Source organism: Phocoena phocoena, chromosome 9, assembly GCF_963924675.1.
Source record: "Phocoena phocoena chromosome 9, mPhoPho1.1, whole genome shotgun sequence".
NCBI classification, from domain to species: domain Eukaryota; kingdom Metazoa; phylum Chordata; class Mammalia; order Artiodactyla; family Phocoenidae; genus Phocoena; species Phocoena phocoena.
In genome coordinates, this window is record NC_089227.1 from 95,283,703 (window position 1) to 95,301,084 (window position 17,382).

Below are 17,382 nucleotides of genomic sequence, written 5' to 3' on the forward strand. Positions count from 1 at the left end.
CGAGTTTCTTGCCTCCTTTTGACGTTCAACATAAATAGACTTCTTTTTACACCTTGGACATAAGGGTCTCCTTGATAACAAAACTCCATACCTATATTGTTTCTTGTATCACTGATCAACTTCTTTTTTTTTTTTTTTTGCGTTACGCGGGCCTCTCACTGTTGTGGCCTCTCCCCTTTTGGCCTCTCCCGTTGCGGAGCACAGGCTCTGGACGCGCAGGCTCAGCGGCCATGGCTCACGGGCCCAGCCGCTCCGCGGCATGTGGGATCTTCCCGGACCGGGGCACGAACCCGTGTCCCCTGCATCGGCAGGCGGACTCTCAACCACTGCGCCACCGGGGAAGCCCTGATCAACTTCTTTTAAAAAGCTTAATAAATCTGCTGCCATTGTGCTCTCAACATGCATTTAACTCTTCTCTAACCACCCTGAAAAACAGAAATCTGGCCCTGCCTGTACTATGCTACTACTTTTCTGCATTTTCAGGAGTGACCAAAATATTTCCTCAGTGAAATCCAACCATTTTGACTCTGTTTTGCATATGATCCTACTCACTGGATAAACTGTATCATCCTTTCCTCTTCCTGCCTTACTCACTCTTCCCTGTCATTGTTTTTCAGGATCCACTATTTCTTACCAACATGTAAATACAACTGTTTCCCAAGGCTAAGTAACCACTTCCTTATTCACTTCTCATTGATAACGGTGGAAGAATGTATATAACATGGATATGAAAAAGAAGGACCAATTTGATAAGGAATCCTGTTATTTATCAAGTCATTTGAACACCTAGTGTTAAAACTGTTACTAAATAGGATGGGAAGGAAAACTTAAAGGGCTCATAAACTAGAGAAATTAATAATCTAGTTAATTGGATAAAGATACAAAGTGACTGGAACAAACCCAATTTTTACATTTATATAATACTGTAAGAGTGCCCTCTAGGACACAGTAGAATAAACCAAACTAGGACTTTCCTGTTTTTCTTCTTTCTGCACAGCAAATATTAGAAGTTTCATGAATTAAGACACAGTAAGAGAACCAATTCCATTTTCTTTTCTTTTTATAATGATACTTGCCCTCACATTATAGTTTTCCACCATCTTCAACATCTATAAGAGGGGAATCTAAAAATGAAATGCTTTAGACCTTGCCTCATATTAAGAGCAGTAAACAAATGGGTCAGAGAAAAGCATCTAGGGGAGCAATGAATTCACTGGACACTCCAAATCCTCAACATGGTGAGATTTCTACATATTCATTCCTGCACTGCCCACTCCCTAGACAGGCACCTCTCTCTCTCTCTCACACACACACACACACACACACACTCATACTAAAATATTAGTTACCATCTTTGGTAACTAACATTCATATTCTAAATGGCATCACTTTAAACCATATCAACTTTTGGCAGGGTTTACACCCTTAAAATTTTCACCCTTAAAATTGAACTTAGCCCTCATTATTCTAATTGTTTTAAAGGTTTACAATATAGAACTCTTGCTTCGGCATCTTTTACCATAATGCAATTGACTGTGTCCCATTACAGAATTCATGGGGGTAACATGCACTTGCTCATTTTAAAAAGGTTGCTAATTACACAAAAACATGCAAGGCTCTATCCCAGAGGACGAGGAGGAAACACAGATGACAGCACCAAATCCTTGAGGCAAATGCATTCTAATAAAAGGAATAAAAAATCTGCACAGAGAATGACACTAATAGGTAAACATACTGAAGAGAGGTGCACAGCACACTTTAGGAATTCAAAGTTAAGAAAGAAAAATCACACTTAATTAGGAAAGCTTCGTGAAGGATGTGATTTGAAATGGCTCGTGAAGATTTTAGTGGGGGGTAAGGGAGAGGAAGATATTCAAGGGAGAACATATTCTGAGAATACTAGGGGTTGGGGACATGTTTTAAGGGGGAAATGGCATGTATGTTGGATCTCAAGTGCTTTTCACAGGTATTCAGGAGGAGAGAACAAAATAGTCTAATTCTGCTATTGAGAATAAAGAAGAAAGACTTAATGAAAAAGATTGAGATCATTTAGTTCAAAGTCACACATTTTAAAGGAAAGAAAATGAAACCTCATGGCAGGTGAGAGCAGCGCTCATAATTACATCAAAATTGCAGCAGCAGTGGGTCAGGATGAGAGGGAGGCCGGCACCTCTGCCTTCCTTCACTTTGTCCAACAAGCACAAGCCAGATACCCACCGCCCTTGGTAATGTATCCTTCTAGAACGGGGGAGGCTTCTTTATTTAATTTGCCTGTTAGTTAGTAATGTGCCATGCAAGGTATAGGAAATAAAACTTTATCTACTTTATCTGTAGAATATCAGCCTTTGGTGGGATTCAGGTCAACTGAAAACACCTCAGGTTTGAACATGTATTTTTCTTAATTATATGTCAGATTTAAATTGCCCAGAACCTGTTTCTCTCTCCTGGCAGACTTAACACTGATATACTGCAAATAAATAATTTTTTTCGATGGTTAAAGATAAAAATTGGTTATCAATTGTAGCTGGTAAAATCAGAAAGCCTTCTTGCTTTGATAATGTTTTCTAAGCATGTTCTTAAGACACACACACACACACACACACACACACACACACACACACGAAAAGCCAGATTTAGGAACAGTTGAGAGACGAGTTGTTAATTTGCAATTAAATGTGGTCTAGAAAACAGATGAGTGAAAAAGGCCGATATGATTTCTCCAAAGTGAAACCTTGCAAATAAATTGAGAGGCGGCCAAAGTATGACATTGGCACTGGGGCAAGCAGGAGATCACAACTACTAATAAATCATTATCAGAAAATGTTGTATTCCTGCAGCCAGAGCATCCATTCTTTCTCAGAGTAAATGAGGAATAATCATCGTCATCTCCCATTTCTAGCCTCACTGTGAACTTCTGAAGAGTGAGAACCTTCAGCAAGAGATGATAGACTGTAACGACGACACAGGACGTCCTCCTTTGCAACGTTCAAAGCCACTTCCATATGGTGGACCACATCGCACGAAATCTATGCAAAGAGGGGCTGCACAGCAACCCCAGACAGAAGTCTCCTGAGTCTGGTCCTCTTGCTGCTTCCCACAGGGACTTTAATTGCCATCACATAGGGAATTAAGGGGGAGAGAGGTGTCTCCTTGAACATTAAGCTCCTGGCATTTATGATCTAGACCCGCTTATTTCTCTGTGGCTTCAGAAGCCACAGTTCCACACTGAAACCTCTGACATCATCTAGCAACCCTCTTGGTATAGATGAAGGATCTGTATGACGTCCTGGGGCCATATAATTCATTCGTTTCACAGTCAGGGCTTGAACCCTACTGTCATCTTTCCTCCACATTATTAACTGAAGTAAATAGCTGTATAAATGTTTTTTGCTACGTTTCAAGGGAAACTCAAGGTACAAATTACACAGAGAGAAGAAGGTAAGTTACATGTCATACAATAATCTCCAGAGAGTTACTTTGTCAAACGGTTTAAAGCATTGAGTTGTTTCCTTTTTTGGCTGTTTTATAATCTCAAAACCAGGAGAAGCCCTCTACCCTCTCTTGCTAGTTCCCAAATACACCTCTTAAGCTTGAGAACTTTCTCTCTATGTAACCTGCACTGTAACAAAAACACATTATGCAAATACTTCTTCTCTACAAGCTTTACTTGGGGTCCACAGACATGTTTCAAAGCGCCTTTATGCAGATGCTTCTAATTTAGTCTGCATTTTGGGCATTTCCCCAGTGTGATCTGCCCTTCTTTTAATTTAAGCCTAGTGTTCTCTAAATATTTTCAGCTTTTTCACAATCTGGCTTCCAAGCAATCTACAGGACACAGGGGCAGCTCACAGCTGAGAAACCTGCCTGCCATCTAAACCTCCTGCAGCCAAACCATCTTGCCCTTTTATCATTGCTCTTTCCTTTTCATCAAAAATCCTGCTTTAACCATTTATCCCCCTTTGTGAATGCTAAGTAAATATTTTTTTTTCCCCTTGAGTCCTTACCACAAATACTTGAGAACCGCGATGAATGACATTTGGTTTATAATCACCCCAGACATCACACATCACGGTGAGCATAAGTTACACTTAATTTACACACTCTTCAAATCTGCATGGGTTCTGATTTGTGGCTCACAGAGTGGAAAGGAATGTCTTAGGTAGGGCTCATATCATGAGTTTAATTGCCAAGGTGTTAATTCTCTGTCTCCTTTGTCTTAGAACCTGCCCAATGTCTGGGAAAATTCTATTTTCATTTAGAAAAAGGATGTTGAGATAGCTTACTTCACCAAGTCGAAAGCTTTTAAAAATAGATAGGTAAATAACCAGTGATGGATCCACTTTCTGTGCATGGAGGACTGAGTTAGGAGACATGAACTTGGACAATTCATTTAACATTCTGGGTCTCAGTTTCCTCATCTGTAAAATGAGGATAATAACACTCTGCATTCATAAAAGAGTTGATGTTATACCTGAATAAGAATGAGTGTAGAGAAAAGATAGGTAGAAGAAAGTATATTCAAAACACACAATATGATTATATGGACCCAGAAGAAAATTATGCCCAGTGAGCTGTTCCCATAGTAAAAGTTTATTCATCTGAACCCCTTGATTCTTTCTCTACAATTCATGTAATGAGCAAAAGTTATTGCTTTCTTGTCTCAATATATTAGCTGGATGGTTGAATGCACAGAGCTCACATCTGAATCAGCACAAAAGTGAAGCCTGGAGGAGGGGAAATAGAAAGGGACTCGAGCTTATACCAAAGTCATTCTCATCAGTCAACCTGCCCACATAAATACCAGGAAATCAACTCATTTCAACAACTTGGGAGGCATGTCTGAGTTATCATAGTGTTCTTGAATGCAGGTCAATGAAAAATTGGTCTGCTCACACATTCCCATTTGTCATATTCCCTACAAATGCATGTTAACTGTTTTCATATTTAAATGCCTAGACTCAACCATAACAAATGTGTGTTGTCAGGTTGTTGGGAGTTTTCTAAAAACAAAACAGGATGATTATGGCAAACAGTAAATTACTGTTGGTTTCTTGTGCTCTAGCAGAATCACAAAAGGGTAAGGACTTAAGAAAAATCATTCATATCTGCTTCAAATCCTATAACATAGAAAACAGAATTGGAGCTGAGTTAACGAAATATACAGTATTTAATACAAATTTGTTGTAGGCTGTATGTCATTAGTCTTGTATGTCTGGAAACTGTAATGTTTGCTAACAGTATAATTTTTGAAAATCCTGCAGAATAACATAGTCTAAAAAAACCAATCTTGTTCCTCTTTGTATTTTTCTCCCCAGAGAAATAATATCTACTGCTTATCAAGCTCCCCCTTACCCAACTTTGCCTTTTTCATAAAAGTTGGGTCCTCAAGTTCCCCATGATTGTCATTTTGTGCGATTATTCCTCAGTGTTAATATTCAGAACTTATCAAAAGCGGCAGTTCTGTGTTCTATGACCCCAGACTGATCAAATCTATGTATATAATAAGAAAACCCAAACTTGTACCATATTGTAGTGCAAGTATATGTGTGCGGCACTGGTGTTTGTGTGTGTGGAAGGGGCAGGAATAAAAGAGCAGATAAGTAGTCAATCAGTAGTCTGCTGGTGCATGCGTGCTCGGCAAATTAATGATACATATCTGATCGATTGTTAAGGACCCGTAGAGTCCTGAGACTCAAATAATATGGAACTAAGAAAGCAATACAAGAGTCAAATTTTCTGCCTTTTGTTTTTCACCATCTTAATCACACATCAGATTGCTGCCTGTTATTGGTAGAAACTATCAGTTTCTCATTAAAATGCAGCCTCAAAGGCTAAAAAAGAGAAGCAATCCAAAAAGGAGAGAAAGAAGGAATATGTCTAATAAAAGCCCGATTACAAACTCACGGCTGACCAGATGCAAACCTTCTGACTTCCTTCATGGCTCCCAGGGATCAGAATATACACTGGACTAAACTTGACCACAATCCTTGGAGAACAGAAACCAGAGTGAATGGAAATTGTCTCTCTCACCCCTCTTTGTGGACACCAAATAAATCATGCTCACGCAATATTTTGTGTCTATTTTGTCTTGAGTCTTTACCACATGTTATCTGAGGCCACGATGAATAACACTGAGATTCGGTTTCTCAAGGACATGTAAACAGTCTTCATACATTACTTTTCAGAGTAACTGTAAAGATTCAGTGATGTAATAACCGTATTCAATATGTATTATTCCAGGAAATTATTGAACTTATTGATTACAGACTTAAATGACAGCCTCAATAATGGCATCCCCAAAATGTCCACATTATAATCCTCAGAACCTGTAAATAAGTTACTTGCATGGCAGGAGGGATTTTTCAGATGTGATTAAATTAAAAAGCATGAGCTAGGATTCTCCTGGATTACCCAGGGTAGTCACAACGTCCTTAAAAGAGGGTGGCTCAGAGTCTGAGTCAGAGAAAGAGAGGTGACAATAGAAGCAGAGGTCAGAGAAAGAGAGATCTGATGATGCTACACTGATGGCCTTGACAATGAAGGAAGGAATGAGTCAAGAAATGTGGGCAGCCTCTGGAGGCTGAAATGGTAAGAAAAGGATTCTCCACCCTAGCCTCCAGGAGGACTGCAGCTCTGTCAATACCTGGATTTTAGTCTCATAAGACCCATTCGGGACTTCAACCTCCAGAACTGTAGATGATGAGCTTGTTTTAGGCCTCTAGTTTGTGGTAATTTGTTATAGCAGCAATTTGGAACTGATACAGCTGAAAACTTGTATCATGAAAATTTTAACAAATATGGTTATATTTTTCAATCTACCTATCAAACATCACACATTTTACACTTACTTACCTATCTTTATATATATTTGAATCTATTATCAAATATCAAAGTTTTCTACACTGCTAGTAGTGAAGGAGCCTAGGAGGAAAAAGCCCTGTGTTGGGATAGAGACATCTGTGTTCCAGGCTAGCGCTGGCCCTACAACACCATGTGATTTGTGGAAGTCACTTTTAGATCTTCATTATTTCATTTGAAAATCACAGGTCAAGACAAACGGTGATGTGCCTTTCAACATTCTGATACTATCAATATAATTATCCTAGATTCTAAGTCAAGGAAATAACATTCATAGAGTCCGGACTATACATCATAGAAATTGTCATTTGCTGGCACTTACTATCAAGGATACATTAAAAAATCAAGATGTGGTATCAACAATAAAGGTTTCTTTTTTAATATATTCCATTAATCAAGAATGTAATGCTCTGTTATTTCCATAACATAGTCGAAAATATAAGAAATCACTAAAAACAGAACTACCATATGATCCAGCAATCCCACTCCTGGGCATATATCTGAAGGAAATCATAATTCAAAAGGATACATGCACCCCAATGTTCATTGCAGCACTATTTACAATAGCCAGGACATGGAAGCAACCTAAATGTCCATCGACGGAGGAATGGATAAAGAAGATGTGGTACATATATATAATGGAATATTACTCAGCCATAAAAAAGAACTAAATAATACCATTTTCAGCGACATGGATGGACCTAGAGATTGTCATACCAAGTGAAGTCAGACAAAGACATATAATATGCTATCACTTATACGTGAAATCTAAAAAAATGGTACAAATGAACCTATTTACAAAACAGAAATTGAGTCACAGGTGTAGAAAACAAACTTATGGTTACTGAGGGGGAAGGTGGGGTAGGGATAAATTGGGAGATTGGGACTGACATATACACACTACTATATATAAAATAGATAGCTAGTAAGAACCTACTGTATAGCACAGGGAATTCTACTCAATACTCTGTAATGACCTGTATGGGAACAGAATCTAAAAAAGAGTGGATATATGTATATGTATAACTGACTCACTTTGCTGTACAGCAGAAACTAATACAACATTATAAATCAACTATACTCCAATTAAAAAAAAAAACACTTAATACAGCCTAGAGCAATGAACTCAGTATGCACTGTTACACTTTAAATCTTACCAAATATTTGAAAATATTCAGGGCCCTACCAATAGAAATGTAAGGCTTCCTTGAGAAACCTTCGTGAAAATATTTATCTGTAATTACCATCCTAATTTATTTAGACATATATAAATAAATGTAATATTCTAGGTACAGATATTACGAAAAATAAATCTTTCACACATTTAAATTTACATAAATTTGTGAGGGAACTTATTATTCCTCAGGTTTGAAAGATCCTTAGAGAAAAGTTATTACTGGAGAAAAATCAATATTGGAATTTATAGCTAGCACTTTCTATTTATAAATAAAAATAACCTATGGAAACATTAATGACTTTTCTGAATTAATAATATAAAGCAGTGAAGATGCAAAGCCATTGATGGCTAATTAAACACAGAAGGGGGAAAGGTTGCTCCTTGTCTTTATCCAAGAGAAGGAGATAATTGCTTTTTAAAGGAACACTTAGAGATTATTCAATAGAATTTCCTGTAAATGAAACTGCTTCCCCAGCAGGCTAGGCTTGTTTAAATGTTCAGTGACCTAAACTTCCTCCTTAGAAGGGCCAGCCAGCCCCTGTTATGTATTCATTAGATACGAGCTGGTCCTACAGGTCTCATTCTCTCCTCCCTCCTGTCTCTAGCAGCAAGCAAACACATAAAGGAGGGCAAAAGGCACAAGGCGCCACCTATCTTTGGGTCAGAACACACGTCAGGTGTCTCCCGCAACCAGAGTTTCCTCTATGCTATGTCCTCCCCAAATCTGCATCCTGTCTGCTAGACCTACTTCACTGGTGTTTCACTCTTGCTGCCTTGGTTGACTTCCCTGGAGGGTCCCTCCTGAATGCCTGGACTTTAAGAGCAGATGTCAGTACCACCCTGATTAGAAAACCAGTCAAAGACATCACAAGAAAAAAACTCTGCAAAACAGTATATCTTAGGAACGTGGACGCAAAAATCCTCAAAAATATACTAGGGGCTTCCCTGGTGGTGCAGTGGTTGAGAGTCCGCCTGCCGATGCAGGGGACACAAGTTCATGCCCTGATCCAGGAGGATCCTGCATGCCGCGGAGCGGCTGGGGCCATGAGCCACGGCCGCTGAGCCTGCGCTTCCGGAGCCCGTGCTCCACGGAGGGAGAGGCTGCAGCAGTGAGAGGCACGCGTACCGCAAAAAAAAAAAAAAAAAAAAAAAAAAACCTAAGAAACTGAATCCAGCAACATAGAGAAAGAATTATACATCATGACCAAGTGGAACTTATCCGAGGGATTTAAGTTTGATTTAATATCGGAAATTCAATTAATGTAATATATTATTATATCAACAGGATTTTTTAAAAAAAATCACATGATCATCTCAATAGACCAAAAAAAAAAAAAGCAAAGTCCAAAACCCTTCCATGGTAAAACCACTCAACAAACTAGGAATAGAATAGAATTTCCTCAATCTGATCAAGGACATCTGTGAAAAACCAACAGCTAACATCATAGTTCATGGAAAAAACACTGGATGCTTTCTTTCTGTGATCAAGAACAGAACAATTTTATAATACGTGAATTATATTTCAATAACACTGCTTTAAAAATGTCATTTCCTTCCAGCTTAGTTTACTAGTACTGGAATCAACTTTTGCCTTCTAGAAGAGCGTATTGGTCTGATTTCTTTTGCTTAAAAGGTTCAGTCATGGCCATGATCCTTTATAGATACAGAGTGCACAGTTCAAGTACAGCCCTTTGTGAGACCTTTTCCGGGATACAAATATGAAGTGACATCATTAGACCTCTGTCCCAGAGCTCCCTCTGACCTACTGCATACAACCGGAAGTGGTATTTTGCAATAACACTTTACAGTTTTTTTTTTAAAGACTGCAACAGCTTGTGATCCTTTAAATACCATAGGTGATTACAATTATTTTTTAATTTTTAAAGGGTAAAATAATGACTCAAACAAATATAAAATGAACACATCAAAGATTTCAATTAAGTCATTAATTAATGAGAAAACTATTCTGATGTAAAACACTGGTTCAAAGGAGACTACAAAGGACAGACCTATTTAGACAACAAGGAGTGCTGAAATGGATTTGCTAATGGATGGAAAATTGGCCATTTATATAGGGTGATAATCCATGGAGTTTTCACAGAACAAAAGTTCAACTGACTTATATGAACAGGAATCATATACAGTATGATCTACCCTTTATCAGTTAACTTCTAATTCCACAACATTGCAAAATAATCAAAGACGATGAAAAGCTAGGTATCCTATAGAATCATATAACCTTTCAAGGGCCTCTAGGCCAGGCCAAACAATCCACTGAAAGACACACAGGTATCTTTTTGCCCATTTCAGAGGCTTCTGCAATTTTTCACAACAGGTTTAAGAGTGGTATGTCTGTGCATATAGTTTGATTCGTAAATTTCTATTCTATTTGATCTACCATATTTTATCAGTTTTAACATATATTTTCCCCACATCTCTGCAATTATAATTAGTAGCATTTATTTCTCAGTGTACACAAAATAATAATGCATCTTACAACTGATGACATCTTGGCTACGATGGAATACACTCATTTCACCAAACTGTGAACTTGAGAAAATGGTCCTGGGGAGGGAAACTTTAGCTAACATCTTCCTTGGGGCAAAAAAAAAAATTAATTTTTTAAAAGCCATCCTTATTATCATCAACTTTGATCCTTGAAGCATGTGTTTTATGTAAAAATTGTAACAATCTCTTCAACTCAAAGAGGGTCACTGATTATCAAAAGAATGAAGACACAAAAGATATTGTCCTCGAATCAAAGAGGAAATGTTGACATCACAGTTTCAGAATGCTTTTTTTCAAGGGCTGGACTAGAAAAGCAATAACTAAAATAATAATAAAGACATTTAGAAACATGAAACATCTCACACATTCGTGGCGTGAGCTCACAAAGGTTATACCCTAAGTGTGTATAGCTATTGTTGAACCATGACAACTGACTAGAATCACCTTGTGAGGCATAATGGAGTGAGAATTAAGAGTTTCTCAGTGAAACTGCATTAATAACAACTGTAGTAGTAGTTGTTGTTGTTGTTTAATAGATGCTTGAACTGTTCCCTTGTTAGGCTGGCACTTAAAAATCCTCACAGTGGTGGATGGACCTACAGTCTGTCATACAGTGACTTACAGTGAAGTAAGTCAGAAAGAGAAAAACAAATACCATATGCTAACACATATATATGGAATCTGAAAAAACAAAAAAAAAATGGTTATGAAGAACCTAGGGGCAGGACGGGAATAAAGACGCACACCTACTAGAGAATGGACTTGAGGACACGGGGAGGGGGAAGGGTAAGCTGGGACGAAGTGAGAGAGTGGCATGGACTTATATATACTACCAAATGTAAAATAGATAGCTAGTGGGAAGCAGCTGCATAGCACAGGGAGATCAGCTCGGTGCTTTGTGACAACCTAGAGGGGTGGGATAGGAAGGGAGGGAGGGAGATGCAAGAGGGAGGGGATATGGGAATATATGTATATGTATAGCTGATTCACTTTGTTATACAGCAGAAACTAACACACTATTGTAAAGCAATTACACTCCAATAAAGATGTATAAATAAATAGACAGATAGGAAAAAAAAAACTCACAGAGAACTCCTACAGAAAATCTTGGTACCTGTATACACTATTACAAAGCATTTCAATAGAGATGAAAAATCTTTTCAAACTGTTTTCTCAGAATTTTTTTTCTTTCAGAACTCTTTCACTTGGGCTAGATTTGAGTCTCTTTCAGTCAATGCTACAAAATTATTTCACTGTCATTTATATCTATACTTCTTTAAAAAAACACAAAAAAAGGAACAATGAAGAACAATGAATGCATAATTTCAAACTCAATTTGAGTGTTATAAAGCAGAGGCCTGGGCAAATGGAGGGCAACACCATTTAATATTTTTCTTAGGCAAAAGTGTAGAGAAGTTAAAAGTTCTGTCCCTCAGGATTTTTATTTTTCTTCCAAATTACTTTTAATTTCCTACCATTATTGTCCTCTTTCCTATCTCCTTTGCTTTCTTTCCCGTCTACAGTTAACTTCCTCTTGTATTTTTCTCTTTATCCCAAATTCATTTTAGTGATTTTTTTAAAACATCAACTTATTTTATATGGAAGGTCTTTCATTTATTAGTTAGAAACAGGAAAAATAGCATTGAAGACCTGAATTCAAATTTTGAGTGTATCAATCCCTTAATGATATGAATTTGGGCAAATCACTAACTAGGCCTTTGAACTACCATGCCCTTGTCTGAAAAATGGGGATATCTGAAAAATTTGCAGAATCAATGAACACCAATTATCAGAGCTAAGGAAAACCAACTAGAACAAGAGAGAAGTTACACTTAAACATACTGTAGTAAATCTGTAGAACATCAAAGAAAAACATAAGGTCTAAACTCTAAACTCTAAAGGTCTAAACTCTAAAGAGTTGATAGAGTTAAAGACAGATGATAAACAAATATGAATTAGTCTGATTGTGGATTCATCGACAGCAACAACAGAAATCCAGAAGAGTATGGCTGGAAGAAAGTTAAAAGAGTTTTTATTATATATGTGGCTAAAGTGTTCCTCAAGATGGCAGACAGAAAAGGCATTTTTTTGAAAGAAGAGCAGACTCCTACTCATTCTTTCTTTCCTCACTGACAGGACCTTGGTTTTATTTGGGGTGACTATGTCCTTAGATTAAAAAATTTCATGTCCCAGACTTCTTTGCTGCTAGGGTGGTATTTGATAGTTCTAGCCACTGAGGCAAAAGATTAGATGCAGGAAGGATTTCTGGAAATGTTGGGAATCCCTGATGCCTTTTTTTCCTGCAATATGTGCTGTGCCCTACTTCCTCTCTTCTGTTTTTTCCCACCTGATGCCGAACGGGGAACATAGTGGCTGGAGTTGCAACAGAGACATCTTATGTTCTGAGGCAAAGGCTGAGGAGACCATAGAAACCTTGCCCTGTAACTACTTAACTCTATACTTTGTTACATGAAGGGGGAAAGGGGGGCAGTTTTTAAAGCTACTATTTCAGTTACTCATAACTGAACACAATCCTATTTGTTACAGATGAAGAAGAAAGAAAACTTGATTACTAACAAAAATGTGGCTCTATAGAAAACCCAAGTCACTTTTTTAGAAACAATGAAAGTATTCAGAAATATATTAATATAATATACTGAAGTCACTTGTATGTGTATATAGCACCAATGAACTCAGAAAATATCATTTTTATTTATTTTTTGGCCGCACCACGCAGAATGTTATTAGTTCCCCGACCAGGGATTGAACCCACGCCCCCTGAATTGGAAGCACAGAGTCTTAACCACTGGACCAGCAGGGAAGTCCTGTAATTTTTAAAGGTGTAGTTACAATGGCAGCACAAAATACAAGGTTTCTACAGACAACTCTTATGTAAGAAGTACAGAATCTTTTAGACAAATTTTTTTAATTATCAAAAGCAATTAAAAAGTTCTAATTAAATGGAGAGATACAATATGTTTATGGATGGGAAGACTCAGTTTCATGCAGGAATTCTCTTCCCCAATTGTTCTGGTCTCCCCAAAATAATCTGTAAATTAAATGTAATCCCAATAAAAATTACGATTAAATTGTATGTGTGACACTTGTCACGCTAATGCTAAAGTTTACAAAGAAGAGAAAAAAGCCAGGAATAGCCATGAAAATTTCGAAGAACAAGGTTGGTAGACTCAACACATTTCAATATTTATTATAAAGCTATGTTAATTAAGGCAGTGTGGTATCAGTACAGGAAGAAGAATGTAAGTCAAAGGAAGAGACTAGAGATCAAAGAAACATACCCATGAATATGAAAACTTATGGTATATCACAAATCACTGGAAAAAGGATGATAAACGATGCTAGGGCAGTTGGTTATCAGTAAGGAAAAAAAAATTAGATCCCTAACTCATATCATACACAAAAATCAATTTCAGGTGAAAGGAGAAACCTAAAAAAAAATCCCCCTCAAAACTAAACTGTGAGAACATCTTTACAACCACAGGGGATAGAAAGACGATTTACGACACAGAAATTACAAATCTGAAAGAAAAAGACTGATAAATTTGACTACCTTTAACTTAATAACCTCTCTGTGTACAAAAATGGCATGAACAAATGGCAAAGGCAATGTATAGCCAGGAGGAAGATCATTAGGGTCTGAAGAGCTTCTAAGAATTAGTAAGAAAGAAACAAACAGTCCAAGGGCTAAAAGGGCAGAAGAAAGTAGCAATTCACAGAAGAGGAAACCCACATGGCTAATAACTACAAAAAGATGCTTTCCCTCACCAGCAATCAGAGACCACAATGAAATATCATTGACACTCAGCAGACTGGCAAAAATGATTAAATCTGACAATACCGAGAACAGGGTAAGGACGTGAAGCGTGGGGACGCCTGTGTACTCCTGAGCCAAGTGTACACTGGCATTTCCACTCTCAGAGCTATGTGGCAGGTCTAGTAAAGATGAGGATGCCACTGCCTATGATGCAGCTCTTTTAGTCCCATGTGTACACAGCCTAGGGAAACTCTAGTGCCAGACACACACCACAGACTGTTCACAGTATACTGCTATGAATTAAAGTATTATAATAGAGGTAGTTTCAACAAAATTAGTAAAGATACACTTCTGGATGGTGGTACCGCCACAGGCACTTGTTTTAAACACAGACCATGATGGGAGATACCACAAATTGAAACAGGTGAATCAGACTACTTTCTGATTCATATCAGAAAGTGGCATCGTATTTTAGTGTGGGTACAGACAGGGAGAATACCAGCCTCCAGACCACCTGAGGAAGATTTTGATGCATTTCCTTATGAGGACTTGCTTATTCTCCTTGACCCAGGATGTGAGCAACTCCTAAGTTACTATATCTCCTTTCTCCTCCTCTGGGTCCAGCCCTGTCCCGCCACTTTGTAGGGGTGACAGACAAACTGACATCGAGCTCTGCTTTCATAATGACACTGAGTAAAGCAGGACCCTCTCTGTGAAAAAGATCTATCCATGTCTCTCCAAGCCAACATGGTGTCATTTCACAGTTATTTTTATGGCTTTTTAATGAGGCAATATTACCTATCAGAAGACCCCATTCATTAGCACTTTTACCACATACCACTGATGAAACACTTGCGTCTCAACTCTGTTGCTTTTCATACCCTGTGAAGTTCCTATTTCTTATTTTCACAGAGTTGTAGAGAAAAAAGTATCTACTTCAAAAGTTGAAGCAATCTGTAAATATATAGGTAAGTAATAGTGTAGAGCATTTTGGCAGGACTGAAACATTATCACAGACAAGAAGATTAAAAGCTCCATCATGCCCAAGGCCCCTTCCTGGACTAAATGTTATTATTCAGATACTGTATGATATCACTTATATGTAGAATTAAAAAATACAACCAACTAGTCAATATAACAAAAAAGAAGCAGATTTGCAGATATAGAGAGCAAACTAGTGGTTATGGGTGGAGGGTGGGCAATATAGGGGGAGGGGAGTGGGAGGTGCAAACTACTGGGTGTACGATCGGGATGTACTACACAACATGGGGAATATAGCTAGTGTTTTGTAATAACTGTAAATGGATATAACCTTTAAAAATTGTATAAAACATTTTTATAAGTTTCAATTAGAAAAAAAAAAAGAATTAGGATATGCATTTTGGTGTGGAAGGCAGGGGTTCTGAGGATGTTCTAACGAGCACAGAAGAATCTCTTGTATCCTCCAACTCTTGCCTGTTCCTGTAAGATAAAGGAAGCTATACGGTCAACCCTCCTGTTCACTTTGCACAGTGCCCAGCGTGTCTTGGCGTTGGCCCTGGAAAGTGAGGTCACTACCAGATCCGGAAGGAAACTCAACATTGTCTAGACTGGGTCCTTGGAAAGACTGGGAGCTCCAGACAGTAAAACAACCGTTTTAGGCTGGAAATGTTTTCAAATAAAGCTTCTGATGGGAGCTCATGTCAGTTTCAGCTAACCGCTTCAAAGCCTGTCACACAGATTTCTATGCACTGGAGGAGATCTGTTCTCACCGTCCTTTCAAATTCTGATGAGATTGCCAGACATTTGCTTCAAAATATCTCTAGTTCTTTTCCTAATTGTTTCAGCAATGGCTCATAGAAAGGCCTTTTAAAATATCTTTTAATCTTCAATGTATTTATTTCCTGAAATATTTCCTTGTAGGAACCTCAAAGTTTTACATGTTATAGAGGAATGACATGGTTCCATATTTTACTTTTTACAACCTTAGAGGTATTGGTCAATCATGAAATAATCCCTTTGACATTAGTCAAAGCCCTCTGATTAAATTACTGTTATTCTTAGAGACTAGGGATGATTCATTTCATAATGCCTGATGGTTTCTTTTGGAATTTATTTCATGAACAGATCCACCTCATTTTTTGTTCTTTTCAAACCAGACAGTTTTAGTATGACTAGTACCGAGGTACAGTACTGAATACAGTTCATAAGTACTGAAGAACACTTTAACATTTAGTAAGAACAGTTAATCTTATAAAATCTCAGGTGTTTGATTATAAAATAACTCTATTTTAGTAAGAATAGCTACTTCTCTGGAAAAGTAAAGTAGGTTTCAGGCGTATGGAATCGCAAAGAAGGCTGGGCAAAGAGTGCTTAAATACGACACTGGAAGTATGATCCATAAAAGAAAAAATCAGACTTCATCAAATTTAAATTAGATTAACTTAATACACTTAGTTAATTAAATTTCAGAAAATAAAAAGATATGCCAAAGACTCTGAGAAAATATTTTCAAATCATATTTATGCACATGAAAATACATTCAACATCATTAGTCATCAGGAAAAAGCAGGTAAAAACCACAATGAGATAACACTTCATACTCACTAGGATGGGAATAATAATACTAACAACAACAAGTGTTGGTGAGGATATGGAGAAACCGGAACCTTCACACACCACTGGTAGGAATATAAAATTGGTACAGCTGCTTTGGAAAATAGTCTGACAGTTCCTTGAAAGGTTAAACATAGAGTTCCCATATGACCTAGCAATTCCACTTCTAATTATTTATCAAGAGAAATTTTTAAAAAAAGAAAGAAAGAAAACCTCCCTTTGTGCAAGGGTTTTACTTACTGATGTTCCACTTTAGGCCTGTTGTCGTAACCTGATTGCATGGCTGTCCAACAGGAATGAGGCCACACCAATCACCTTCCATTCCGGTATCGACATGCAATTTGTGCTTTCCCTGAGGTAGAGAAGGAAGGCTCATTAAGATGGGGAAGGGAAAGGAAGGCCCATTAATGCTCACTGAAGACCTGGCCATACGCACCAGGTACCATCCTAGGAACTTCACATGGTTTAT

The 17,382-nt window shown here is 37.8% G+C and overlaps 1 protein-coding gene across 1 annotated transcript in view; it reads right to left on the bottom strand.

Moving 5' to 3' along the window:
- The window catches only part of TPK1 (thiamin pyrophosphokinase 1), a 279,756-nt gene that overhangs the window by 84,126 nt on the left and 178,248 nt on the right, over positions 1–17,382 (bottom strand). Inside the window, exon 7 of the mRNA XM_065883608.1 lies at positions 17,154–17,265. Within this exon, the coding sequence (XP_065739680.1) occupies positions 17,154–17,265 (112 nt within the window). The remainder of the gene's footprint in view (positions 1–17,153; positions 17,266–17,382) is intronic.